Source organism: Solea senegalensis, linkage group LG1 (genome assembly GCF_019176455.1).
Source record: "Solea senegalensis isolate Sse05_10M linkage group LG1, IFAPA_SoseM_1, whole genome shotgun sequence".
In the NCBI taxonomy this organism is placed as follows: Eukaryota; Metazoa; Chordata; class Actinopteri; order Pleuronectiformes; family Soleidae; genus Solea; species Solea senegalensis.
In genome coordinates, this window is record NC_058021.1 from 5,021,935 (window position 1) to 5,048,616 (window position 26,682).

At 39.9% G+C, this 26,682-nt stretch overlaps 2 protein-coding genes across 7 annotated transcripts in view; one reads left to right on the forward strand and one right to left on the reverse strand.

The window, feature by feature from the left end:
* Positions 1–10,894, forward strand: part of zfyve9a (zinc finger, FYVE domain containing 9a) — a 28,648-nt gene extending 17,754 nt beyond the window's left edge. For all 4 annotated transcript variants that reach the window (XM_044051047.1, XM_044051186.1, XM_044050976.1 and 1 more), the window contains 10 exons: positions 273–428; positions 1,508–1,732; positions 3,849–3,931; positions 4,177–4,281; positions 6,457–6,607; positions 6,768–6,848; positions 7,519–7,681; positions 8,120–8,225; positions 8,437–8,613; positions 9,099–10,894. In XM_044051047.1, the coding sequence (XP_043906982.1) occupies positions 273–428; positions 1,508–1,732; positions 3,849–3,931; positions 4,177–4,281; positions 6,457–6,607; positions 6,768–6,848; positions 7,519–7,681; positions 8,120–8,225; positions 8,437–8,613; positions 9,099–9,260 (1,409 nt within the window). In that variant the 3' untranslated portion in view covers positions 9,261–10,894. The remainder of the gene's footprint in view (positions 1–272; positions 429–1,507; positions 1,733–3,848; positions 3,932–4,176; positions 4,282–6,456; positions 6,608–6,767; positions 6,849–7,518; positions 7,682–8,119; positions 8,226–8,436; positions 8,614–9,098) is intronic.
* Positions 10,895–12,375: 1,481 nt separating this feature from the next.
* On the reverse strand, positions 12,376–26,370 carry cc2d1b (coiled-coil and C2 domain containing 1B). Of its 3 annotated transcripts, none has more exons than XM_044051463.1 (26): positions 26,269–26,370; positions 25,869–26,013; positions 24,019–24,157; positions 23,367–23,467; positions 22,846–22,965; positions 22,345–22,485; positions 21,788–22,127; positions 21,352–21,470; positions 20,489–20,567; positions 19,751–19,831; positions 19,325–19,470; positions 18,976–19,048; positions 18,666–18,799; positions 18,433–18,559; positions 18,016–18,188; positions 17,781–17,906; positions 17,257–17,315; positions 16,746–16,862; positions 16,478–16,551; positions 16,244–16,302; positions 16,081–16,132; positions 15,865–15,964; positions 15,661–15,751; positions 15,460–15,582; positions 15,266–15,306; positions 12,376–15,165 (listed from the first exon to the last, which is right to left on the reverse strand). In XM_044051463.1, the coding sequence occupies exons 2-25, from the start codon at positions 25,929–25,931 to the stop codon at positions 15,295–15,297; spliced, it is 2,649 nt and encodes an 882-aa protein (XP_043907398.1). In that variant the 5' UTR covers positions 25,932–26,013; positions 26,269–26,370; the 3' UTR covers positions 12,376–15,165; positions 15,266–15,294. The 3 variants fall into 3 exon arrangements, with proteins under 3 accessions (XP_043907398.1, XP_043907240.1, XP_043907319.1); XM_044051305.1 differs by having other exon boundaries at positions 22,345–22,488; XM_044051384.1 differs by lacking the exon at positions 26,269–26,370 and having other exon boundaries at positions 22,345–22,488; positions 25,869–26,244.
* Between the last annotated feature and the right edge of the window lie 312 nt (positions 26,371–26,682).

Genomic DNA, 26,682 nt, shown 5'->3' on the forward strand with positions numbered 1-26,682 from the left:
ATTTGCTTAAATTTAATTTAGTATTTATTACACAGTTCTGCTGTGCACTGTGAAAATCCAATAGTGTTTATTTGGCCGCACTTCAGTTTGAGATTAAGCTGTTTCCTGTTTGCTTACAGCCTTTATCAAAATGGTTTTGTTTGAAATTATTATAGAGTCTTGTTTTATTTGTAGTCCGTGTGGAGTCAGCACTGATGTAGGAACATCAGACAGCATGCACATGTGTCATTAACAGTAAAATCACCTCTCATGTCACCTCTCTCAACCCACAGATGTAAACCGGAAGTGCTGGTACGTGACAACGAAAGGCATGCACGCCGTCGGTCAGGCGGAGGTGGTCATTCTGCTCCAGTGTCTCCCTGATGAGAAGACCATCCCGAAAGACATCTTCACCCATTTTGTACACCTCTACCAGGAGGCTCTCAGTGGTAAGAAGACAGTCAGCACCTCCATTAGGGGCTCATTGAGAAACTAGACCACCTCCAGCCCCACTGTGGACTCCTCTTAGGGGGAGACAGCAGCTCATTAGGAGCCACAGCACCGACCAGTGTAAGGACCCTCTGTCCATTTAAAAATAAGCCAAACCAAATGTTAATGTTGTATAGCATGAAGGGAAACTGTTCCAGCTCTACTTTTTTGTTCCATGGAGACAACAGGTGCACCCAGCCGTCCCCTATTTAAAAACCAGGTTACTGCTGAATTGTGTCTCAGCCTTTTCTGTGAAAAATGGTCCAAACATTTGCCTCCTGCTGTCAGGTCGCCTCCCTGAAGGCGTGACATCTCATCACTGCTTGTCTTGGGCTTTTAACTCCATGTGCTGCGGGAAATGCTGCTAATATCGGGTGGCTTTTACAGCTCTCTCCCCTCAGGCAGTTTTCCCTTCTGTATTCACACTGGAGCAGTTTGACACTGGTGGAAAGGAAACATATTGTGTGTGTCGTTCCTGATTATGTTGCCATCAGTCAGGACTCAAGAAAAAGTGCAGGCTTTAGCAAGTCCCAACCACGGAGCCCGGTCTTGTCCTTAGGGTTATTGTGTTACATGCTATCTAAAGCCAATGATGCCTCCCATTGATAATTAGTAACATAAGCCCTTTGTGGGTAATATGAGATTCTAGAGGGGAGCAGGTCATTTTTTATTCACAGACTAAGTTAAACCGGGAAACCTTGTTCCTGTTTCTTGCCTCTTCATCCCTCATTTCTCCATTCAGTTTTTCCTCCATGTTTTTGCCTTTACCTTTATCTCTATCTCTATTTCATGCTTCCATTTTTAATCATATCTCTTTCATCTCATTCTTGGCATTTTTTCTACTTTGTGCCCCCAAACAGGGATTACATTACTGCTCTTTTTCTGCCCTCTGTCTCCACCGGCACCTGACTGAGCCTTCCCACTCTTATTTCACCAAGCCCTCTTCCTCCCGCACATATCTCCAATATCACTAACCTCTCTCAACCCTCCTCTCTCTCTCTCTCTCTCTCTCTCTCCATGCCTCCCTCATCTCCTGAAGGCAACGTGCTGAGCCACCTGAGTCACTCCTTCTTCACGCAGAGCTTCCTGGGCAGTAAGGAGCATGGCGGTTTCCTATACATCAGCCCGTCCTTCCAGTCGCTGCAGGACCTGCTGCTTCCAAACCCGCCTTACCTCTTTGGCATCCTGATCCAAAAGTGGGAGACACCCTGGGCCAAGGTCTTCCCCATCCGCCTCATGCTGCGGCTGGGCGCAGAGTACCGCTGTGAGTTTGTACCAGTAATAGGGGAAGGATAATTTGATTTAAAATTACTTAAGAGTATAGGGGAAAACAATCTTCATACACAGCTGGAGCAGTCCCTGAAAATGGTTCACATCATGTCACAAAGTCTTCATTGACAGTCTCAGTCATGTTTCCTCATTTTCTGATTAGCAAGGTAGGCTCCAGCATCCACATCATTTCTTGTGTGTGGACTTTGTTCAACATTTTCCAATACTGGTATCGCTATGAAATCTAAGATTCACATTCAATGCCAGATATATTTTTAGAGTATAAACAAGCTGTATGTACAGGACATCTGTAACAGTAAAACATCGTACAGGCCACACATACTGAACAAATATGATAAAGGATGTGAAGTCATATTTCTGATGGATAATGCAGAAATATTGATCCAAGTGATCCCAGACTGTAATCAGTCTGTGAGAGAAATGCTGCTGTTTGCAAAGTGGTGTAATGTTGCACTAAACATGATTTTAAAATAAATGCTATTAACTGGGGACATTCGCCTGGTTAAAAATATGATCATGTTTGTCCAAGAAGGAAATACTAACTTGATGTGTGGGTTTTAACTGGAATGAAGAAATATAGAGAAAATATGAAACATAACCCAGATATTTACTGAGGCATTGTTTCTTTGTTTAACTGAAATTCAGCTTTGCTTAAGAGCAGTTTATTGTGGCAGAACAACAGTTTTATGAATACTCGAGATATAAAATGAATGTCCTGTTTCTGTGGGATTTTTTGTGTGACACTTTTTATTTTCATAAAGATTGAACCTATTAATTTTCACATGTCGGCCACAGGAAGTGAAAGTGACTTTGCTGCGAGAGAGGAGACATTAAGGGGTCGATAACAGACAGTTAAATCGTTAATACGTTACATTTCCACAGACTGAGTTCATGAGAGAGAGAGATTGTTGCCTAACATGGGCTGAAGTTCTCTGTTTTGTTGTTGTTCAGGAGAAAATATCCACATCACCACGTCTGTCTTCATCTTCCTCTCCACTTTCAGACGTTTACATTTTCAGACACGTCTTCATAGGAGATCTTCGTTATTCTTCTTTGGTTGAGGCGGTTTTGAAAGGGTTAATGAGAATTATTAGTAAAGTTCTGACTCATAGCAGTTTGGCTCACAAAATTAAAATGTATTTTGTGAATATAGTGGCCCGCACCACTGTTTATAAAAATGTGAGCATCACCAAGTGACATTTAGTAGAAGGCAGAGCAGAGAATGTGACTATCTTTCCTCTCATGTTTAAACATTGAGATCCTGATTAATCCAAAGAGCCTTACTCGTTCAGTTTTCAGAAGAAATCTGTCGACCTCATACCCACCTGCTCTTATATGTTTGTCACAGCTTCCCACATGAACCAGAGAGTCAAGTGTGTTGTGTGAGGTTTTAATCAAAGAGGTCCCTCTCCACCAAATCCCTTTTCTCACTGCCAGACGTGCCAGCACTGGGCGCCGCCTGACTCCGTTAAGCCTCTTGCCGGCTTCCAGCGAGCAGGGATAGAATATATTAACAAAGACACGTATGACTGAAGCTCTTAAACACACAATTTAAGCAGAACCATGAAATTAGCCCACCGCACACACACACACAAAATGTTCTCTACACTCGCACCTCCTTCATTAAGCAGTGACCAGGAGAAGGTTGGGGGGGCTCGAGAGCGTACAAATCCCTGATGAACTGCAGTGTTGTTGCTAATGAGAGTTTGTGGCGAGATCTTCTATCCAGCTGTTTGCTGAGATAAGACTAAAAATAGTCATCTAAGGCGCTTTGGTTGCTGGAGAAAGAGGCAGCATTATTTTTCACTTGTGGATTTGGAGTGTTCCTCCTAACTGCCGGCACAGTTCACTGTAACTGATGTTAGTGTGTGGGGGTCACCATCTCAGTTCATCAAATGCAGTGAATATCTTGGAAACATCACATACACTTATTAAAAGACCCCAAAACAAAAACAATGTTTGAACTGTTTATGCATTTTGATGCATTTCAACTGAACAATAATAATAATAATCATAATAATGACAAAAGATCAAAAGATAATGACAGGGAGCTATAAAAGCATGTAGGTGACGATGCATGTCTTTTACAGTTTATCCGTGTCCGCTGTTCAGCGTTCGCTTCCGAAAACCACTCTTCGGTGAGACTGGTCACACTATCATGAACCTGCTCGCAGTAAGTGCTTTGTTTTCCTCCACAGCTCTGTCATTAGTACATTTAATGTTGTTTTGTTTTAGGTTGAATGTCTCTGTTAAATGTGATTTATGGGGAAAAAAAAATATTCCCAGCATGTAAGCGTGTACTAATCACCGAGAGTAAGATCAGCAAATGGCTTTGATGTCAGGGCTGATCAGTGTATCACGTCTGTAGTAAGTTGATAGCGCCTTAGTGTCTTTTTTATTTTCCCGTCTTTGTTATAGGATTTTCGGAACTACCAGTACACACTGCCGGTGGTGAAAGGCCTGGTTGTGGACATGGAGGTGAGGAAGACGAGCATCAAGATCCCCAGCAATCGCTACAATGAGGTGAGTGACCTGCATTTGGTGTTTGTATTAACAACATCAGTTTCTATCAGTTTGTAATTAAGTTATAACAAAAGTCTTAAATATAATAAATAAAAATAAATAGACTTGTGCACCAACATGATCAACGTGGGGAAATTAAATTCTGTATCTTGCACTTTATTGAACACCGTGTGTAGATTTGTCAGAAAATAGTCTACACTCAAAATATATTAAGTTAAATATGATATAAGGTAGGGTGGTGGTTAGCATCATCGCCTCACAGCATGAAGGTCACAGTGAGTGAATGTGTGTGCGTTTTCTCCGGAGACTTCAGCCTCTAAAAACTACTGTCTAAAGATATCCAGATTGAGGTTAAGGTCAACTGGAAAATATCTATTTTGGGGATTTTTCTGACAGGTATTGAGAAAATGTGAGGGATTTTGTAGTATCGAGAAAACACTACTGTTCTTAATTTGTGACGGTAAATTATTGAAAACATAATTATACATATGATATACCATTCCTGTTAATGGATCCTCCCTACATTTCACACAATAGACCTTTTTATATATACATTTTTATTTTCTTCTAATGCAAGTTTGACAACTGGCATTTACATTGACTCCCATTATTTTTTAATTTGCAGAGAACACCGAACAATCAAATATAGGACAATGAAATTGCAGCCTTTGCAATCTGCCAATGGCATTTTTCAAATTGCAATTTTGATTTGGAAAACTATGAATTGTTCAGCCATCCTCTGTATGCTGCTCCTGTGATGGACAGTTAAAGGTACATCATCATTTCCTCGCCGCTATAACTGTCCCGATAAGTCCAGGTATTAAGCCTCTGTTGCAGGGGCCTCAAACTCAAAAATGACCTGGGGGCCAGTGAACTTCCTGGTCAGGTCAAGAGAAAAAATTAACTGTTTTGTGATTAGAAATTAAAATTATATTTTGACAATGCATCATTTCCACATCACCATTTGTTTTGATATATATATATATAAATATATATATATCTATATCTATATCTATAGATAGATATATATGTATATATATATATGTGTATATATATATGTAGGCAATTGTAATTAAAGCGTATATTTAATTACGTATTCAATTTATATTTGAGTGTGATAAATATATAATAATTGTAGGCCCCGAGTTTGAGATCCTATATAGACCTCTGTAGGTTACCTGTTAGAAGAGTGGTTATGTTAAACAAATGCAGGATCTTCAACATATTGTCGTTTAAAGATATGTCAGAGACTCTCTAAACAGGGTTCCCATATCCGTGCATAACTGGATTTTTCCACCATTTTGTCAGAATTGACGACACCTCTTGGGTGAGAGGTGGAACATCTTCACCTTTTTACTAAAGCAAGTCCAGTTGCAGTCACAGCTTACACCTTAAAAAATAATGACCTGACCTCAATGACTGAGAACCTTCGCAGTGTAGTTGGCTAGTTAGCAACTTGAACATTATGTCGTTATAAAGACCAGACCAAATGGACCAAACCAAACAAGCAAATTACTCCAAGACCCATTTGGACTCAAAGTCCCCCAGGATTCTACAAAATATGAATAGATGCTGACAAAATAAATCCTTTCACCACATTAGTGACATCAGTAGAGGAGTTATTTTGTTTTAAAGCTCCATGTCCAGTCTGGTGACGCGGGATACAGTTGAACAATGGCCGGAGTTGCCAAATGGTTGTGATGCTGCTGCCTCCAGGGTGTGAATGAATGTCCAACCAAAAGAAGCAATTCACACGAAGCTCCATTTGGCACAGAAAACGCGGCATGGGTGTAGAGAGTGGTGCCAGTTGTAGCGTTTGGCTGCTCATGCAGTGACAGATGGGAGACTCGGTGAAGAAGGGACTGTTTCTCAACAGCTTGTGAGCTTTTAGTGCAGCAAGTGGTTAAAGCGCTCCAGATTTTCAGTTTTATTTCTGATTTGCATAGGACGCCCTCAAAGGGACTCAGAGGAAGGGACTTTCAACTATTGATACCCATGATATGTTAGTGTCTCTCTGCGCTATCTGTCATCTCGGTGTCGTCCCATTTAACTCAAGGACTCTGCCCTCAAGCCCAGTGCAATTAGGCAGAATCAGGCAGCCACTCTGAAACCCATTTTTCTCAGCCCACACCCAAAAGACAGCTTAATTAACATGGATGTCATGTGTCCTTGTAGCTGATGAAGGCCATGAACAAGTCCAACGAGCACGTGCTGGCCATGGGGGCGTGTTTCAACGACCGCGCCGACTCCCACCTGGTGTGCGTCCAGAACGATGACGGCAACTATCAGACGCAGGCGATCAGCATCCATCACCAGCCGCGCAAAGGTCCTTACACAGGAACACACGCATTGCTTTACCTCTTTGCTCTGTCTGGTTTGTATGTGCAGCTTTGTTACTGGCTGTGTTGTACTTGAAAATGATTTGACCTCGGCTCATGGTTGACTTGTGAAGTGATCCTGAAGTTGTGATTCTCTTCCTCTCTCAGTTACTGGAGCCTGCTTCTTTGTGTTCAGTGGCGCTTTGAAAGCCTCGTCAGGATTTTTAGCCAAGACCAGCATCGTGGAAGGTGAGAACTGTGACAACAGACAACACGTTGGCTGTAAAAATGCTGAAATATTACTTGGCTGTGTTTGTATGACACTGTCACACAAAGGCCACAGTACGTGCTGTAACTAATGACTGTGACAACACCGATAAATGATCAGTGACGTGACTTGGAGATGCTGTGTAGTTGTTTCTGTGGGAAATATTATAAACTGATGTTTCACATATCATATCATTTTGTGTATTTATTACACTGGAAAATACAAAAATATGTACTGCATATACACAGTTTATCACATTTCTCTTCTATGTCCATAAATGTTATACAAATGAAACTGGCACTGTATATCACATTATACTCTCTATAGATTACCTACTTTAAGATGCAGCTAATGAAAAGTGTGTGTAAGAAACTTCATGATCACTGAAATGTCATGACATTGTGTAAAAGTCAAAGTTCAAGCCTTGCTGGGTTGTTTTTGGTTTGTTTTTGGTTTTTTTCAACAAAACAAATCAAGATATTAAACCCAGAGATATTGAAACGGACAAAAGCAAGAAGTCTTCACATTCAGGAATGTGGAACTAGAAACTGCAAAAGTAAACTCTATTTAGACACATTTATTCTGAAGCAGAAACTCTAAACAATTAAAATAGTAAAGTTATAAAAATTAGTCATTTTCTCCCACCCACAGATGGTGTAATGATCCAGATCACAGCTGAGACCATGGACTCTCTGCGTCAGGCTCTGAGGGACATGAAGGACTTCACCATCACGTGTGGCAAAGCCGACCAGGAGGAGAACCAGGAGCTCGTCCAAATCCAGTGGACAGAGGATGACCACAACTTCAACAAGGGGTGAGAAGAAAAGACGGATCCCAGTCCACTACTTTTTTTTATGCTTATTGCTCGTGCTCGTGCATGCCCTCTGGAGGACACTGTCACCAGCAGCAGCCGAGTGTAATGATGAGATTTGATGTGGACACACAAAACACAATCGGTTTTACTGTATCCTGATAACATTGCTTGAGTCAAGACACTCAATAACACCGTTGCAATGGATTTTCTGGATATTTTCCGCTCATTTTTTGCCTTTTTTGGCAATTAACAGCAAAATAAAAAAGAGAAAAGCTTCTTTGGTGGTACGCCTAGTTCACACCAGATGCTCGGCAGGTGCAGAACTTACTTTGACACATTTATAGTGAGGTTTAACTGTGGTCAACACTCTGAACACACACTGCTCAGACGTACGTTTACCTAAACCCACGTCTGTCTTGTGTGTTTTTAAAAATCCAGCGTGATCAGTCCGATTGATGGAAAGTCTATGGAGTCCATCACCAGCGTTAAGATCTTCCACGGCTCCGAGTTCAAGGCCAATGGCAAAGTCATCCGCTGGACAGAGGTACGATTCTCGCGCACAGGCGACAGGTGTATGTGGACCACAGACGTCACATCTGAGTCTATATTCACTATATTTTTTCTGTTGTTTAAAATCTTGAATCTGAACCTGCTGTGATGAAGTTTTCTCAAGAAAGAATGACATTTTGGTTCAAGAATTGTTAGTTTTACTGCACAGAATCTTTTTTTTGACAGCATTTCTCTGATTTCCTCAGGTTTTCTTCCTCCAGAGTGAAGACCAACCCAACGGTCTGAGCGACCCGGCCGACCACAGTCGCCTGACTGAGAACGTAGCGAGGGCTTTCTGTGTGGCGCTGTGTCCACACCTGAAGCTGCTGAAGGAGGACGGCATGGCCAAACTGGGCCTGAGGGTCACACTGGACTCTGACCAGGTATGAGGATGCATGTTAGTGGGATGGGATGTTACAGTGTCCTTCAAGAGTTTGGAACATGTTTCACTCAACCTTGTTGTAAGTTTGCCTCACTGAGATTTTAGCAGACACTTACTATGCAATATTTAAATTTGTTCTGGCTGGTGAAGGCCATCGTAGTTCTCTGACCTGCTTAGAAAAGTTGCAGTGTGCAGTCATGTGATCTGGAGACTTGGCAGTTGGAGACACTACACCAGACCAGGGGTCTCCAACTGAGTCAAACTTTTTGAGAAAAAGACATTGAAATAATATTTCTGATGATATTTCTCATAATTTCAAAATAAACGTGCATGTTTTGATATCGAACGATAAATGGTTCACATAATAAAACATAGTTATGATGAGAAATGGATCTATTTATACAGGAATAACTCACATCTGCAGTTCAGCTGCTGAACCTTTGTTGTCACAGTGCTGTCTGTGAACATCTGTCTTGGTTGTCACAGGTGGGTTACCTGGCAGGAAGTAACGGTCAGCCTCTCCTGCATCAGTACCTGAGTGACCTGGACAGCGCTCTGATCCCCGTCATTCACAGCGGAGCGTGTCAGCTGAGCGAGGGCCCCGTGGTCATGGAGCTGGTCTTCTACATCCTGGAGATCATCTCCTAGGACCATCTCTGCCCACATCTCTACCTAATGTGGACCTTCTGCTCCAAACTTCCCCTTGTTTTTTTGTTTTGTTTTTTTAAGGTTTTCTTTTTTTCCAAATCAACCTCCTGACATCGTCTCACAGCCTCGTCCTCCATCGTCTCCCTTCAACTGTTTGCACTTGAAAAGAGCCTGAAAACTGTGCCGTGCCAGGTGTGGTAGCATTCCTCCACGCAAACCTATGCATCCAACCACCAGACCAGAGGTCACCAGAAGGCTCAGAAGAGTAGCAGCAGCGGCAGCGGCAGCAGCAGCAGCATGTGTCTGTCAGGCGCTCCGATCACACTGGGTCCGTCCTCATACCCACACTGTACATGTTGAACCGTGCTTTATAAAAGTAGTCAAGTGCCTATTAAATTACCACATTATTACAGTTATTATTATTTAACTGCTAATCAGCCGTGCAGTTTGTCAGAGGTAAATCAAAACAACGCATGCAGGAGTTTAATGGAACTAATGGAGACATGACATCTGGTTATGTTATCATTATTTTGATGGGCTTGTGGTTTAAGATAAATGCTATATTTTTTACCATGGAGCATAATTTAATATCAGATATATTTTGACAACACTAGCCAGTTTCATTCAGAAGTGTAGGTTATCAGTATTAGGTGATAATCATCTGTGGATAGTTTGTTATTAACATGTAGAGTTGCAGTGGCGATCAATGAGATATTTTAAACAAATGACTAAATTGTGTAGAAATGAAGAGAATCAAAGTGAAATATATTATTTTCTAGCGCTCAAGGACTCCCATAAAATGACACCTGAGAACATTCAAAATGTCAAAACCGTGGCCTTTTTGCTTGAAAACAAAGTTAAGCGATGAATAAAAGCACTCTTCCACAGCAGCCATTTTGATGCGTGTCAGCAGGAAAAGCCTCAGGTGTTTGTGATTGAACTTTAACGATGACTCTGTTCAGCGTTGATTATTTACACCTGTGCTGTTTCTTTTACTGCGACATCAACATGGCTGCCATGAGAAAGGTGGGTAAATGTTCAGATTTGCTTTATCAGACGTACGTCACATCAATCAATTTTTCTGAGCAAATTAATATTTTTTAAAAGCCATGTTGCTGCAATAATAAAAACTTTAATGTAGAGTGCATCCATTGAGAAACAAATCAAAATATTCATTGAAGTATTAGTGTAGTATACGATGAGTGAACGCAGACCCTGAAAACAGTGTCACCGCAGTATTAGTGTACTGTGGGTATGTGTCCAATTTCAAGATGTGGGACACGCTTAGCAGCAGGTGTGTGTATTTGGGCGGACCCGTCCCATCGTTACCATGGTGACCTGAAGAATCCTGACGCTTCTGTAGCACGGACGCTCTTACAAGGAAGACCGCTGGGAGAAAGTTTGGACTATTTCTCGATATTTATGAAGACAAACGAGGACAAATGACGAGCTGAGGAGGGAGACGCTGCCTCTGTGTGGTGATTTTGATTTTCTTTCTGTATTCCTTGAACTGTTGTTCTTAGTGCCTGCAGCAGCTATCCATCGAGGGGAGATTTCTCATTCGTCGCCTGATGCTTTGCTTTATGGACAAATGCGTTGACTCTTTGTACATATTTTTACAGGCAGAACAGTTCCCCTTCATTACAACTCTTAACATCTATCAAGACAGTATTACTGAAGTGAGCATCACAGACTCTTTTCTGCTCTGAAGTCAAAGAAAAGAAGCTCCTTTTGTCCTAAAGTAGACAATAAAAAAGGTTCCAATGCTTTATTGATGAATTCAAACAGTCTGTGCATCAAGAAAAAGAAGAGGAAACATTTTTACTCCACTCAACTTCAAAATCATCAGTGCTTGGTGTTTGTCCAGCAGTGGTTGGAAAATCCCTCTCCAGGTATCTTTTTAATCATACAGAGACAATAGCTGGTGAAGATGTAAAGATGTATAAATATATATATATAGATATATTATTAAAAACTGTATTAAAGCTGCAGAACTGGATTCTAAGCCATCTACAGGAGGAGAATCAAAGCAAGTGTCATGGCTGCAGCTGCTGCCACTGTGCGCTGGAAGACGTTTTCTCAGTAAGAGAAAAAAAGTTCTGTGTTTTTGAAGATCAGGGTTCCTGCAAAGTTGACTTCAAGCTGAATGTATTTCATCTCAAGTTGTCTGCAACTTGACGCCGTCACAGAACCTTGAAATCAACGTCATCCTGCTCCGGACTTGTCAAAACCTACGTTTGGAGACCTGGTTGGTTTATGTGTGAACAGATCACGGTGTTGCAGCTCCTCTGTCTGCTCTGTGTTCTCACTCAACAACATGGACCTGGAAAACAAACTAATCTAAAGAATGTATTCCTCCCGTTTCTGCTGTAAAACAAAACAAAAATGTGTTTTTGTTTGTGTTTTCGTGTCGCCTTGCCACCAAAACATCCCACCGTCCGTCTTTAATCGTCCTAATGTGAACTAATGCAAACCATCAGTGCAGTACGAGAGGGGGAAAAAAAGTGAGAACCAGACAATCACACGAAAATCTGCACAGGAGCAGACGCTTCATGATTAAATTTGTTCTGCTTTCATTAATACTCCATTTAAAGTATGTCAACTGTAGCAGAGAAATGTTAGTGGAGCCGAGGACAAACGGTCCAACAGTTCTGGGTTAATAAACCAGCGCTGGTGTCTCTGAATCGCTGTGTGACGTTCTTAAAAAGTAGTGTGAGTGAAGAGGATGTTTTCATTCTGCCTGTTTTCTGTCAACTGTTGTTTTTGGCATCATCTGACGTGTGCAATATGTCCTTAATCCAAAAAAAAAGGTGCAATTTGTGTGACTGAAAACGTAGCATTTTTCTTTTTTTTGTATTATTCAGTTGTAAGACGTTACTGTCCAAAACTAACACTGCATGCAAACAGAAACGAGCTAGAAAACAGCAGTTAAACAAATCAACTTTGCATTTTTACAGTTGTGTATCCTATTTCACTATTTTTTTCCCAAATAAACATCAGTCATCAGAAATGTTTGAAAAGCCAAAAAACATGTACAAATCTTTCTTTACACTACAAATGTTAGCGACAAAGATCCTGTAGTATATGTAAAATAAAAACTTATAGAAAATTGAAATAAGTGCTTTTTGTATTTAATTTCTTCTGTTCAACGTCAACAATTCACTTTCCATATTCAAAGAATAAAATAAAAACAAGTTCAAAATAAAAACAAGATATTTTAATAGACCATTTAAAGCAGGATAGAGACCATTTTAAAACAATATATTCTTGTTTCTATAACCGAGGCATTTTTTGTGAATTCAAAAAGGAGAGAAATATTTCAACAGAAACTAAAATGTTTGGTAAAAGTGAGTTCATGCGACGTGTCCGTGACAGATTCAGAGAAACAGAAATGTTGTGACCACACATTGGAAAGACAGAGTTGAGGTAAAGCCGTTGGAAATGTGAGTCGTGTGATCGGCTCAGTATGTTCACTTATGGCTTTTTTCTTTTTCTTTCAAAGCTTCAGTTGAAACTTTAAAGGGTCAGTTCACTCAACTGACAAACCCAGCTACTCCGACACACAACTTTCTCATGTGTGGCTGCTTTATTTTGCAGCAGAGCAACGGTAACCTAGACAACCGAACAAATTAAAACTGCTGATGGAAATATTAGTTTATAAGCTGCTCTGCTGTGTTTGTCAGCTAATCTATGATGGGGAAAAAACCTGAGAATTTGGCACATAATCTGTTTTTTTGTGGCTTATAATAGAAAACAATGAGGCTACTAGAGAAATATATGAATCTTCATCCAAGTTGTGGATGTATCTGCTTTCTTTTAAACCACTGTCGGTGCTCATAACACCACCACCGAACACCAGTGTCACACTGTATTTTGTGATCCATAACATTTAAAAGTTTCCCCATGATATGGCCAAAATAATCAGGTTAAATGCTGTAGTTAGTTCTGTTAGTGTCCATTCAACAATTGTTTTGGAATTTATACATACTTAATTAAATCTACCAATCATTATTAAGCTGATGTAAAGGTTACCATGCCAATTGAAATCAAAACATTTTAGTTTTCCATCAAAAGTACCTCAAAAAAATATGTCATGACTGATTTGTTTTAGATGAATGTTTTATATTTCTTCTTTGTAATTTGGGTGAACTGACCCTTTAAAACACTGGAACATTCTGTAACCACCACATGACAGAAGAACTGATGCATAGTTTTGAAAATAACTTTAAAGAAATACTTTACTTTCTGCCTGAGTCAGACTGTAGGGTCAACATGAAGGCTATTAGCTTAGCTTAGCATAAATTACTTAGCCTGGCTAGCTCTAAAACGCGTTTTTTTTGTTTGTTTTTTTAATAAGATTAACTACTAAACCAAAATATAATATTTACCGTTTATTTAAACTCATCAAAAATGTCATCAGTTGTTTTGAAAGGAAGTAGCCGCACAGCATATTCGTAGAAAAAATAGTGTTTATGCTAATAATTGGTAGCGATAGTGGGTCAATGAAATCATTAAATTAGCATGTGGTGCTGTTGGGCACTCTGGAGAAAGCTTTATGCTAAACTAAGCTAAGCTAATTGCATTCTGACTACAGGTAAGTATTTAACAGACATTTCCCAAAAGGTTTTTAAATAAAATAACTCAGCCAATGATGTTTACTTATGAAAGAGTGAATATCTGTTCAAGTTAAAGTAGTATTTAGTTTTCTGGACTGGAAATGTGAAGCTACTGCTCTTCACATGTAAGACAAGGTTTTTTAGACAAGTCTGACGATCTGGAATCACCATTACAGATATCTGTGTTGTCATTTTCAGTTTCTGATATACATAATTCAGTTTTTACTAGGGAAAACATCACTTTTGCAATTCATGTGTATGGGGTTTGTCATTTTGGAAAATGATGTATCTAATTCCAGTTTCAGAAACCTACAACTTCATTATGACAATGCAACACTTAATTCAAGTATCTAAAAAGGACAAGTTAGATATCTTCAGATGAGGATAATTAAATATATCTTATGACTAGAAATAATGACGTAGATATCTGACACTGGAATTAAGAGATATCCAACTCTAGGTAAAAACTGAATCAGATATCTGTAACTGTAGTTATGACGAGTAAGAATGATGTCACAGATATTGGTAATGAATATCCTGTCTACTGATTTAATGTTGGAACCACTTGCCATAGTGTCTCAGATTTGTGCTGTTGAGTGTAAACAAATGTGTCAAAGTGTGAAGTGTAGTGACCGCAGTTTAAACGACGTAATCAAAGTGAATGGTGCCAAATAGGGAGTGTGGTCTTTAATATAATCATAACCGTACCTTGTTCAGTATCTTAATATCTTGTGAGGTGCCGCATCTGCATCTGCCTGATACTTTCACAAGAAAAGAAAGAAAAAAGAAAAACCCTGACATTTTCTTATCCCACAGCATATTTTAACCTTTCCAGTTGCAGGTTTGGCAGCTTGAGGCAAGTTCAAATATGCAGGATTTTACAGCAACAGTGATTACTTTGGTATTAGTGCATAGATACCAGAGCTGTGTAATATGAGGAATATGTACACATTCTTTTCTCTATATTATATTAACTATATTCATGTAGGGCAGCTCAACTCCCCTTCAATGTTAACTGTCTTCCACCAGGAGGCGCACTAATGGGACAAGAAAACCTTCATGGATAAATGTTGAGTGTTTTTCTCTCAGCATCACTCTGATGCTCCACGTCCCTGCAGCAGTTCCTTTGACTTCAGTGAGAGGGCGCTCCTGTGTCTAATGTGCAAACGCTTTAAAAGGTCAAAGACCTGTGAAGGTTCAAACTGTCCACACCTTCCCCTCTCCACGTCTTCTTCCTCCTCTGGGTGTTTTTGATTGAGTGCCTTTAATCCAGAAGACAAAGACCTAATCTGTCAGGAGGAAAACATTTATTATAATAAGTATAAAAACACCATATTAAATACTATATTAACAAATGACAGACATTTATTAATGTATGGGAATAATTACCTTGTAGCGTGTATATCTTGTAGGATCATCTAAAGAAGAACCTTAGAGTAAAACAAAATACAATCATTTTATTGTTGTTTTTTAAATGATGCACTTTAAAACATTATCACATGTGTCACAGTTAAAAAAAAGTAAAATAAAAATACAATGAAAACAATAACAGTATAATTATCCAGATGCCAACACTGAGCTACCTGTGACTGGTCGATCACCAGCCAGCGCTCTGTGCTCGTCTGCTTGTCCTGACCACTCAGAGGCTCCCGCAGTCGCACCTTCACTTCAACACGTCCTCCGGTGGCTTTGCGACCGTCCATCACCTGAGACAAGAGTTTACGTTCACAGGCAAACTTAAAAACACATGTATGTAATATTCAGACTTAAAGCCTTAAACTCACCTCTACGATTTCCCTGATTTCACTCTGTGACTCTAGTTTGTCCATCTTCACCACGGCCGTTCCAATCGGTTTGTCGCTCCGGAAGAAACCGCTGTAAGTAAATGCACAACAACAACAAATACGTAGCATCAGTACCACAGTATTAACATTGTCTGTGTGAATGTAGTTGTGCAGCACGAGGGAGCAGCTTTGTGTGTGACTCACCCTTTGTGCAGCAGCTCCAGCTTGAGGCCTTTAGAAGTCACTATCCTCCTCAAGCCGCGGTGGTTGCGGTTGATTGACAGGGTGAAGCTCTGGTTGTATTCTGGTTAATAGTGACGCAGTACAGAAATTTTGACAAAAAAAAAAAAATGCAATAAATCCCAACAAAACTCCCAAAAGCCTGCATTTCCAAAAAGTAAATGTAACCGTGTGTCTGACCTGGAGAGTTAGTGTTCTTGATGACGGCAGTTTTGTGTTTCTGAGACTGCTCCTGGTGACAAAATAAAAGACAATTATTAGTGTATGTTGCATCAGTAGCCTGCAGTGTGTGTGTGAAAAACAAACACACAAACAAAAACAGGCACAGTTTGAACTGTCTTACCGAGCTGGGGAAGGGGAAGTCAAACTTGACGTAGGCATCCAGATCATTGGTTTGAATTCCTGAGGGAACAAAAAGTTGATCAAACTCTTTTAGTTGAAATGACATAATTTAAACCGGAAACTAGGCGACATTTAAACACAGAAACCTTTACAAAACCACAAGTTTAACCTTTGAAAATCTCTGACAAAGTATTGTAAAGTGAGGAGTGCTGAGGACGACTGAATGTTATTTTACCACTTGGTGCAGGAAGATTCATCCCTTTAACGATTATAACAACCATGTCAGTACTGCTCAGCTCTGGAAATATCCTGAAAGAAAGGAAGGGAGGAAAACCTATCAGAATTAACTGCTCTTGAAAATAGTAAAAATTGCGACTTTGTAAAGAATCACCATGTGATGACATATTGTCTTTCCTGTGTTGATTTAAAATCTCGTTAAATCTTGTTGCTTCTATCTGAGAGAATAAAGTACAAGGTCAGTCAGACTTCCTGAATGTGCTTACCTGACGGTGTGGAACGACTTCTGCTCAAAGTGATATTTAGGAGGAGGCAAACCCCTCGTCTGAGCCAGCTTCAGCACCTCCAGGCTGTTCTTACAGCTCTCCGCCATCTTCTCAAACCTGGAGAATGCAAACAAACAAACACAGTGAAGGTGTCAGTGAACGCATCACAGTTGTTTTCATGACTGTGCTGTTTTAGGATCTTACATTTCATTGGAGAGATCATGAGAAAAAAACAATTGTACAGATTTTTGTCATTTGACTAAATGATGATCAATTTTAAGAACAAACACAATTATATTGCTATTGGAAATTTGCTTGCTGCTCATCTTTCTTTCAGTAAAAATGTAGAATCTCAAAAATTGTAAAATATAAAACGTATCTAGGAGTCACAGAGTTAGACGTAACGTTAGTACTGAGCTACTTGACACAGAACAGTTACAGAACAAGGCACTGAGTTTTGTTAATTATTACCGAGCGTGGAGTTCATAATTTTGAAAAGTGCGAGTCTTACTTTGTAGTTTCAGAGATGTTTCCCAGGTGTGTGAACTGCTTGGAGTGAGTCATACATTTCTACAAAGGAGGAGATCCAGAACATGTTTGTCAAAAAAAACAAAGGATTTCTGTGGCTCTGAATACATTTTAGAAAAAGAAATAGAAATATATATCAAAGCTAAAAAAAAAGTCACACTGAAATTTAACCTGGGTGTGTGAAGTGTGAAGAGAATTGCAGGTCTGCACATAATATTCATAATAAGAAATAGAAAGCAGGCAAAAAATATTTCACAGATATTAATTTAAACCTTAAACCAGCCTTGATATCAGTATAGGACAGATTTGAAGCCTAATCTGATTCTAACCCATAATTTACAACCAGATAACTCATGTTTAGATATTTGAATATTTGTAAAGCACATTTCCAACTTTCTAATTCTACGTTTTTTCAGCAAAAAGATATATTTTCTTTTAATAAATATCAATAATGTATTTGTGATCAGCAATCGGAGAAATCTCTCAACTTTAATCCTGCAATTTTACCTCGTACTGTTCTTTGAGCATCTTGGCCAGTTGTGTGTAAACCTGCTCGTCTTTCTCGGAGAGCTGAACGTCCCTGTGATGAACCAGGATGAAGTCCTCCTCGTCGTCACCAGGGGGCGACGGCACCTACAGACACGGGCCAGGTCAGTTATAGCTCGTAACTTTGAGCGTAAACCTCCACCGTGACCTGATTTTAATATGATTGCACAATAGATTAAATCCACTCTCTGCTCACCGTACTGATGTCCACACTTTTCCCGCTGCGTACTGCGTCGATCATGGGTTCGAAACCCTTGGCCGTGCGGAGGAAAGTCTTGGCCTGCTCCAAATCGTTCTTCTGCTTGGCCTGCAGTGCAGCCTTCATGTACTGCTTCTTCCGACCCTCCAGGAACTCCAGCTGCTGAACCGCTGCAGGCAAAACAAGGAGATTAAAGGAAATTTAAGGTAAAATGCTGCTAAATAATTAGATGTACTTGCACATGGACTCTAGATATGGATAATATCAGCTGTCTGGAAAAAAAAGAGTACACAGTGAAGATAACAGTTTGCTAGTTTAGTCTTAACAACTTCAACCTTAACAGCAACAAATACAACAGTTATTACTGATTAACTGACAAGACTTTAATCAGAAAGCTTTACTTTTGAAACAAACCTGTTGGGGAAAGTCCTTCCCTGTGAGTTGATCTGTCAGGTGAAGGTGAAGGAGTCCTTTTCCGTCTTTGACCTGCAGTGGAGACGTCTAACGTGGTTTTCTTTGGCTCCTCTGGAACAGCAGCAGGCTTTGACAATAAAAAAACAAAAGAAAACCAAGAAAGACACAAAATGAAATGTCAACAAAAAAATATAACAAACAACAAAAAAAGATAATTTCATGGAAACACTCACCTCCTCTTTCTCTTCATCGTCTTCATCTGGTGCTTCAGTAACATCGGTAGAAGTGAGCTTACTGGCTGCCTCTAGAGCAGCAATAATCCCCTGCTCAGCTCCTGTTGCTTTCTGACCTGGCAATGGAGGAAAACCTGTAAAAAAGAAAGAAAAATACTTTTTCTGATTAACAGTGAAATGCTTGTTCACTGGAATCTACATTTATTATTGCTTCATGTCTTGACAGACGATAAATTAAACCCCTTTCTAATTTCACAGAGCTGCAATTATTTTGACACACGAAAACAAGAATCCTTTAAAAGAAGTTCACCTGGAGGAACTGGCAGCTCGTCAAAGTCAACTGGTTTTCCTGCTTTATGAGCTCGGATGGCACTCTGGTATTGCTGCAGCAACAGAGACGTGAAATGATTTCACACAATTCAAACTACAATATTTATTCACAACACAGTTTCCCTTACATTAGGATGCAACATAGTATTTGGGGACGTTATTTGTTGTTGGATTTTCGCCCAGAGCAGTACAGAGCTTTGAAGTTGGGAATGATGATATATTTTTAGTTTCATAGATATCAAATAATGGTCATTTGTATCTAATGATTAAACAAATCAAATTTTGATTGTCTAACAGGACATCAACGGGAGAGTGTGAGGTCAGCAAACCTTAGCAATGCGGTCATGCATTCGTGCCTTGCGGTCATTTCCACTGGCTTTGGCTTGAGCAGATGCCTCCACATACTTGGCTAGTCTCTGCTCAAGGGCCTCCAGCACGTCTTTGGGAGCCACAGGAACCGATGACGCTGCAGGGGCTGAGGCACGACAAAAAGGTAAGATTCTTTTATAGTTTGTCAATAAAGAGATTTCACCAAAAAAAGCTCAAGTGTGTGTAAAGCAAATGCAGAGTTTCTCCTATTCACACTTCAAATATGTGAGAAAATAGTGGCTGAGAACAAAAAATGACAACAGTGGAGTTTCTCTCCAATCCTCTGTTCTGTTGACATGCTCACACAAAAGTCACCTCTAATCATACTAAAGATGACTTAGAAACTTAAAATAGACTTGATCAAAAAGTGTTGAAATAATAACCACCTGGAGCTGCAGGGGGCTGCGTGGCCTGTGTGTTTTCAGCAGAGGAAGGTTCTGTCAGTGGGGCAGAGCTCCCGTCTGAAACTACACCACAATAACAGGAGATGAAGCGTGTTAGACAGAAACAGATACTGCAGATAAAAACAAACAAACATCAGTACAGTAAAAATGAGTTGGGTTAAAATGACCATTTCTTTTTATGCCTCTATAACACTTTTTGAATGTGATGAGTTGTTGTTCTGCTTGTTCACAATGTTTTTTTGTTGCCCTTCCAATTGTAATGGTAAGTCCATACAACAGAGATAGACATGCTGTTTGGTTTTCAATTACATTAGTGTAGTGATGGGACGATACAGGACGTTATCGCATATCGTGATAAAAAAGCACTGTTTTTTTATTTTTTATGTGCCACAAGGGGGAACTGCATCTTTCCTCGTGAATTATTAAGATATTAAATGTATTATTCCTCACTAAAAAGATATGTATCCTGTGTGCGATGTTTCTGACCACGCTATGTGCAGACAGAAGGCTACGCCTGTTTAAGTTTAAACATCAAACATAAAATATATTTTTCAGTCGTCGCAATATCGTGAATCACAATTATTTTGGTCAGAGTAATCGCAATGTGAGATGTTTGAATAGTCCCATGCCAACATTAGTGCCCAACTTCTAAAAAATGCATATTTAAACCGATTTAAACCTGATGCTAAAATGTAAAGAATGTATAGAAGGTTTCCTCACGCTGGCCTGGAGGAGGTGGAATGCCACTCAGGTCCACTGCTTGTCCTTTCTCCAGTGCCTCAATAACTGGATCGAATTTCTGCACAGAAATATAGGAAGAAAAAAGAATACCAACGGTGTCAAACACAATGATGGTCTTTGTCAGCATCCAAATTGTTGGGAGGTTTCACATACTGTGAGAGGAAAACCCTGGACTCACAGTCTGCAGTGACACACCCACAACAACAGATCACACAAATAACAATCTGTCAGAAACTTAACCCAATCGAAGACTGTTTTTTTAAATTTATAATTTATCTCAGCAAAAAAACAAAAAAGGGCTCTTTTCTGAATGTATTTCAGAGTTGTAGATAAAATGTAGCAGACAGTTAAAGGTCAGCCACCCCTGACACATATTATATATATATATATATATACATTTATATTTATATATGAATTGCAAAAAGGGGCTGCAGGTCTACAAAGCTGATGTTCAGACTTTTAATTATACCGTTAATTAACAAGTTTCACACCGGCCTGATGATAGTGTGGTAAAATGAATTTGGTAATTATTTATCACTATATCTAACACATTTTTGTCAGTGTACGACAAGTCCTAGCGATGTAATTTAAATATGCTTACAAACAGATAAGCAGCATAAAATTAAATGATTCCATAGAAGGAAAAAATACTTACGAGAAATGTACAAAAAGGTTTTGTTAATGTCTTTTCATAGAAATTAAATTAAATTAAAAACTTTTCAAGACCAACAACTAATCTGTCCTCAAATCACAACAGTGCTGGTGTAAATGTCTGCACAGGGAAAGGCACAGCGTCTTAGCTTTAAACAAATCACTGAGGTCTGTAATCTGAGATCACTCACCTTACTGGTCCTGAAGAAAAGTTTCGCTTGCTCCACGTCTCCCTCTCTCTTGGCTTTCAGAGCTGCCATCTTGTATTCTTTCTGCCTCTCCAAAAGCATCGCCTTTGTCGCCTCGTTCGCTGCAGATTCCATGGACGACAAACACTCAGCAATTGGCTCAGTAATATATTCAGCAGCCACACCCTCTTTTTTAAATATGCTGTATCTGCCTCTAAGATAAAAGATGAAAACTAAAAACAATTTTGATAGTAAAACATATTAATATATAAAAGAGTTCAGGAATTCCCATTGGCAGTGTTTTAATTTCTACGGCAGTGTCAGTGTATGAAACAAAATGTTTGTGTTGACTGAATCAGTCATTAATAGTCATATAACTAACCAAATCAAACCTTATCTAATATGAATAATATAAATGTCTATTCCAGGACAAACTGACCATCTGTGTGACTGGTCTGCAGCAGGAGAGCAGGTTCCTCTGTCTGCTCCTCTGGAGAGGGGACGCAGCTCAGGTGAGGTGTGGCGGTGGAGGACGACAGCTCCTCTTCAGTGGTGGGTGTCATGATCTCTGGCACGCCAGGAGGTGGCGCTGTGGCCTCAGACTCCTCCTGCTGATCTGATGGAGTGGATTCGGGGTGAGAGGGCACAGGGGGAGCAGGTCGTGCGGGGACGGTGGGACGAGAGGCAGTGCTGGGGGCACCAGTGGCAACAGGAGGCGGGATATCTGCCTCGCTCACAGACCTTCCCTTTTTCAGATCAGTTAACATGGACGCCAGTGTCTGTAGACACGAACTTCAACAGTTAGCTTGATGCAAAATTATGTACACATCTTATATAATGATGAAGGATTTGGGAATTCATTTTAATGATGAAGATCCCAAGAGAATCCAGGGAGACACAACTCAATTTACTACAACAATAGCTTGGTGTAAAAACATAACAGATTATTAAAAAACAAATGACTGTCTCTTCTCATCAGGCAGTATTCTCACACACCTTCAAACCACGATCGAACCTTCTGGCTTTAGAAGCCTCCCCTGCACTCTTGGCGTTCTGTAAGGCCGTCTTGTACATGTCCATCCTCTCCTCTAGGGTGTGCTGTAGGCTGCCGGGGGCCGCTGAGGAGACCTTCGCTTCCTGCTGTGGCACCGCAACAAACGAAAGATTTAGTTACGAAACATCTAAAACATCAATGTGAGGGTAAGGAATGACTCAACGTGTAAAACTGTGTGTTGAGAAATGAACATATTTGTCACAGAAAAACAGTTCGAACACTAGCTCCTGCACATCCATGTTTTATTTTTGATCACTTTTTTAAAATACTTGTCACTCAAGGTGTTCAGAACTTTTTCTGAAGATGGAAACGTGAGACGTTACGAGAATACACAAGTTCACCAGCAATAGTAAATAAATATCTCAAGTCTATCTATTTCAAAAGTGACAGTCTCAGATACACGATTGTTTTGAGGTAGTTACACAAGAAAATGTGTGTTGTACCTGAGGCGGTGGGGACACTGGTGTTTCATCTTTGGAAATGTTGACAGTGGCAGGAGATGTGGAGGAAACAGTTACGTCATCCTCAGCTTCGCCCTCACCCACCACTTCCTGTAGCTCTGCCTGATGAGGAAAAATACAGCATCTTATCAACAGCCATCTTTTGATTGTTCATATTAGCGGCTGAGGTTCAGAGAATACGTGAGACCGTTTTCCGTTGTCGGGTTTGGTAAAAACCTGTAGTTGTTTGACAAATTATGTGCAAATGAAAATAAGACCAAAACATGGACTTTTTGAAAATGACTGCTGTGTTTGCTCATAGGACCAACACCAAGGATTAAAGGATGTGATCAACATGACCAAGACAGTGGGAAACATCCCTGCACAGGCGTCAACTGTGTAATATACCTGATTTGCTGTGATTCGAACCATCCAGACTCCTCAGATTAACATAGTGGACATTTGTTGGAGGTCTACTCTGCATCAAAACATGCGACTGGCTTAAAAGACTACTTGACACGAACCAAAAGATCTTCATCGTCTTCCACGTAATCGTCATCTTCATCGTCCACGTCCCTCATACACTCATCGGCCATTTTTGCGATGTCTTCCATTGGCAAAGGGCCTACAACACAAAGACAGTTTATTAGTTTATTCAACTGAGTTAAAAAAAATAAATGTTTGTAACAGGAGTTCACACAATGCTGATAAAGCTCCACACATCTCTCTCCGTTTCTCAATATAGCAGTATTGTGTTTCCATCCCCATGCTGCACACCAACTAACTAACTAACTACCTAACTTACTAACTAATAAACTCACAGAGGAAAGGCGGAAGCACAACAGCCACGCTAGTAAAGCGAGACATCTGCTTGAATATGGACCTTGAGTCGTCCTTTCATAAAACTCTGCAGGCTCAACTGAAGAGCGGGGAAAGTTTGATTTCGCCGTTCACCTCACTGTACTGCTTCCCTGTCCAGGAGCAAAGTATCCACAGCAGTAGGTATGTCTTCTTCTTATAATAATCATTTATGGCAAGCTATAACACAGTTTGTGGCCATGGCCTCAGTGAAAATCTCACCATTTATGCAAATATTAGTCTAAACATTAAAATAAAAAAAATACCAAGTGTAGAAATGAGTGGTTTAAGACTATAAACCATAGCCCGTGTACTCACTCTTGCCCCTCTGCTTGGCTTTCTCTCTGACAGCTTTACTTCCAGTGATAGAAGCAAGTTCATCCTCCAGGTCTGAGTCATTCAGATTGTCCTCCTGCATTCCCATCATCATCTCATCAGGGTCGACAAACAGACCAAACTGAAGCCAGAGAGCACAACATCAACTTCACTAACCCCCTCTTCCTCAACTATCAAGTACTTTTACTGCACCACATTTCCTATAAAAAAAGAAAGCCTGATATTAAATATATATCTTCAGAAAATAAAAGCCACATTTTTCTTGAAGAATTGCACCACCAAATTATGAGTTTACAAAACTGGCTGAACAAGAAAAGCATCAGGTCACTGACTTGTCACAAAAATATGCAAAAGAACATTAGACTGAAATAAACGCATATTTAAGAAAAAATGAATGGGAGGGAAAGGAAACAAGGTTCCTCTATGACAAGATGCAAAGGGATGCAAACAAAACACAAAAAATAGATGCACACAAAGATAAAGACAATGAACACCCACACATGAAAATGTCAGCGGAAAAAGGAGTCCGCTGCATTCTAGAGGAAATCATAATTTACTTTAGAAAACTATAATCTGTGTGTATATACTGTCCATAAATTTTTTTTTTTTTATGTATTTAAAATTCGACTGCCTCTTCCTCTTTAGCCAGAATTTTCATGCAAAACCCATCCGGCAGGTTTAAAACGACAAATGAACATGCTACATGGAAAATGCAGTTTGGCCAGGAATGTTGTACTACTATGGCTATTTACTATGGCCATTACTATGGCTATGGCTAAGTATTTCAAGTAACCATGGTGACAAAAATCAGGAAAAACTGCAAAAGAAATTCCAACTGTAAATTAATTCAGTTGGATTTTTTTTCCATTTGTTGTTCTCCATTAGTTTCTTTTCTTTTAGGGGATTGTTTGGAACAATTAATGTTGAATGTTGAAATTAAAGAAATTGCACTACCTGATGGTTCTCTCGCTACGTTGGCTATCAGTCAAATTTCCTATTGATTTAAAAAAAAAAGTTTTTTCTTTTAGAGCAATTGATGGACAAGGTCCACAATACATGTGTGATCTTTTTACCCCATACTCGATATTAAACCGCTTCTCGTTTGTGTCTCTGCGTCTGACTGATTCAGCTCACACTGTTATTTCGACAAGCTTTTTGAATTGTCTGGTGGCTTGTTTTTTAATCATTTAAATGGTATGTTTTTATGCGAGGTATTTTAATCGTTGTGTTATTTAATTGCACTCATCTTGTCTTATGCCAATCTGCACTTTAATTGTTATCTATCTGGATACAGAAAGTGAGCGGTCTTGGTGAAGGATTTAAGGTGCTTTATCTGTTTATTAAAGTAACCTGAAGATCACTGATGATCTCACTCTCTGCCCAGGGACAACAGGTGAATATATTTCACATAAATCTGTATTAATATCTGTATTTTCTGTTGTCCTTGTTAAATAACCAGTGATAAAATCAACAGGTAAACAACAGATTTTGATAACATGTTCTGGTTATGTAGATTATGGCCCAAAAAAGGAAACACTTAGATGTTGGTGGTAATCTTTCTGGATACAGAAACGGAGTGTTCTTAGTAAAGGTTTGTGGGTTTTAGGTGCTTTATCTTGTATGTAAGTAACATGCTCACCGTCTGCCCAGGGACAACAGGTGAATATAATATTTTACATAAATCTGTAATAATAACAGTTTACTGCCTGTGCATGTGCCATGTAATGAAGGTTATGTTATAGCTCAAAAGTAAAGAAAGGGTGAGAAGTCAACAGCTAACACAAGCAGATAGATGATTGTTGATTTCAAACATTAGTAAACAGCTGTTCTACCTGCATGGCAGCAGCAGCGCCCTGACGTCTGGGCTGTGGAGCTCTCTTCTTTTTACCAAACATGTTGTTGATGTTGATGATGACGATGATGGTGGTTGGTTGCTTAACAAGCCCCTCGGCGACTCTCCAGTGAGCCAAACGACGCCTAAAACACGAACACGTCCATTAAAAAGCTTGTTGCCGTTGTTAGCAGTAGCTGTAGTTAGAATCATGTGAGCGGTTGTCAGGTGGCACACACACACACACACACACTGACAACGATCTGACAACTCGACTGTTAGCCGTTAGCTAGCCATGCTGCGAGAGTATGACCGTTAAAAAGTTAATTTGTGCACCGGAAGTCGTCTGTTTCCGTCGCGGAGAATTCCGTGTGTCTGTTCGTGTGAATGCCTGTGTTTACCTGCTCGATCGACACTTCACCGAAGAGTTTTCACAACAATTGTCTCATGTCTGCGGCTTGAGATTGACATAGTAATAAACGTTGCGCTGCGCATGCGCAGAGCCAGGGAGCGTCCCAGCCTTATTTGACCACGGTTGATTTTTCTCAGAGCTATGACTGTCAGGCACAGCACCACTGTGTAACACTACTGTGTAACACTGTAATACTACTGTGTAACATTTTGGAAAGCTGTGTAACACCACTATGTAACACTACTGTCTAACTCTGTAATACTACTGTGTAACACTGTGTAACATTTTGTAAAGCTGTCTAACACCACTATGTAACACTACTGTCTAACTCTGTAATACTACTGTGTAACACTGTGTAACATTTTGTAAAGCTGTCTAACACCACTATGTAACACTACTGTCT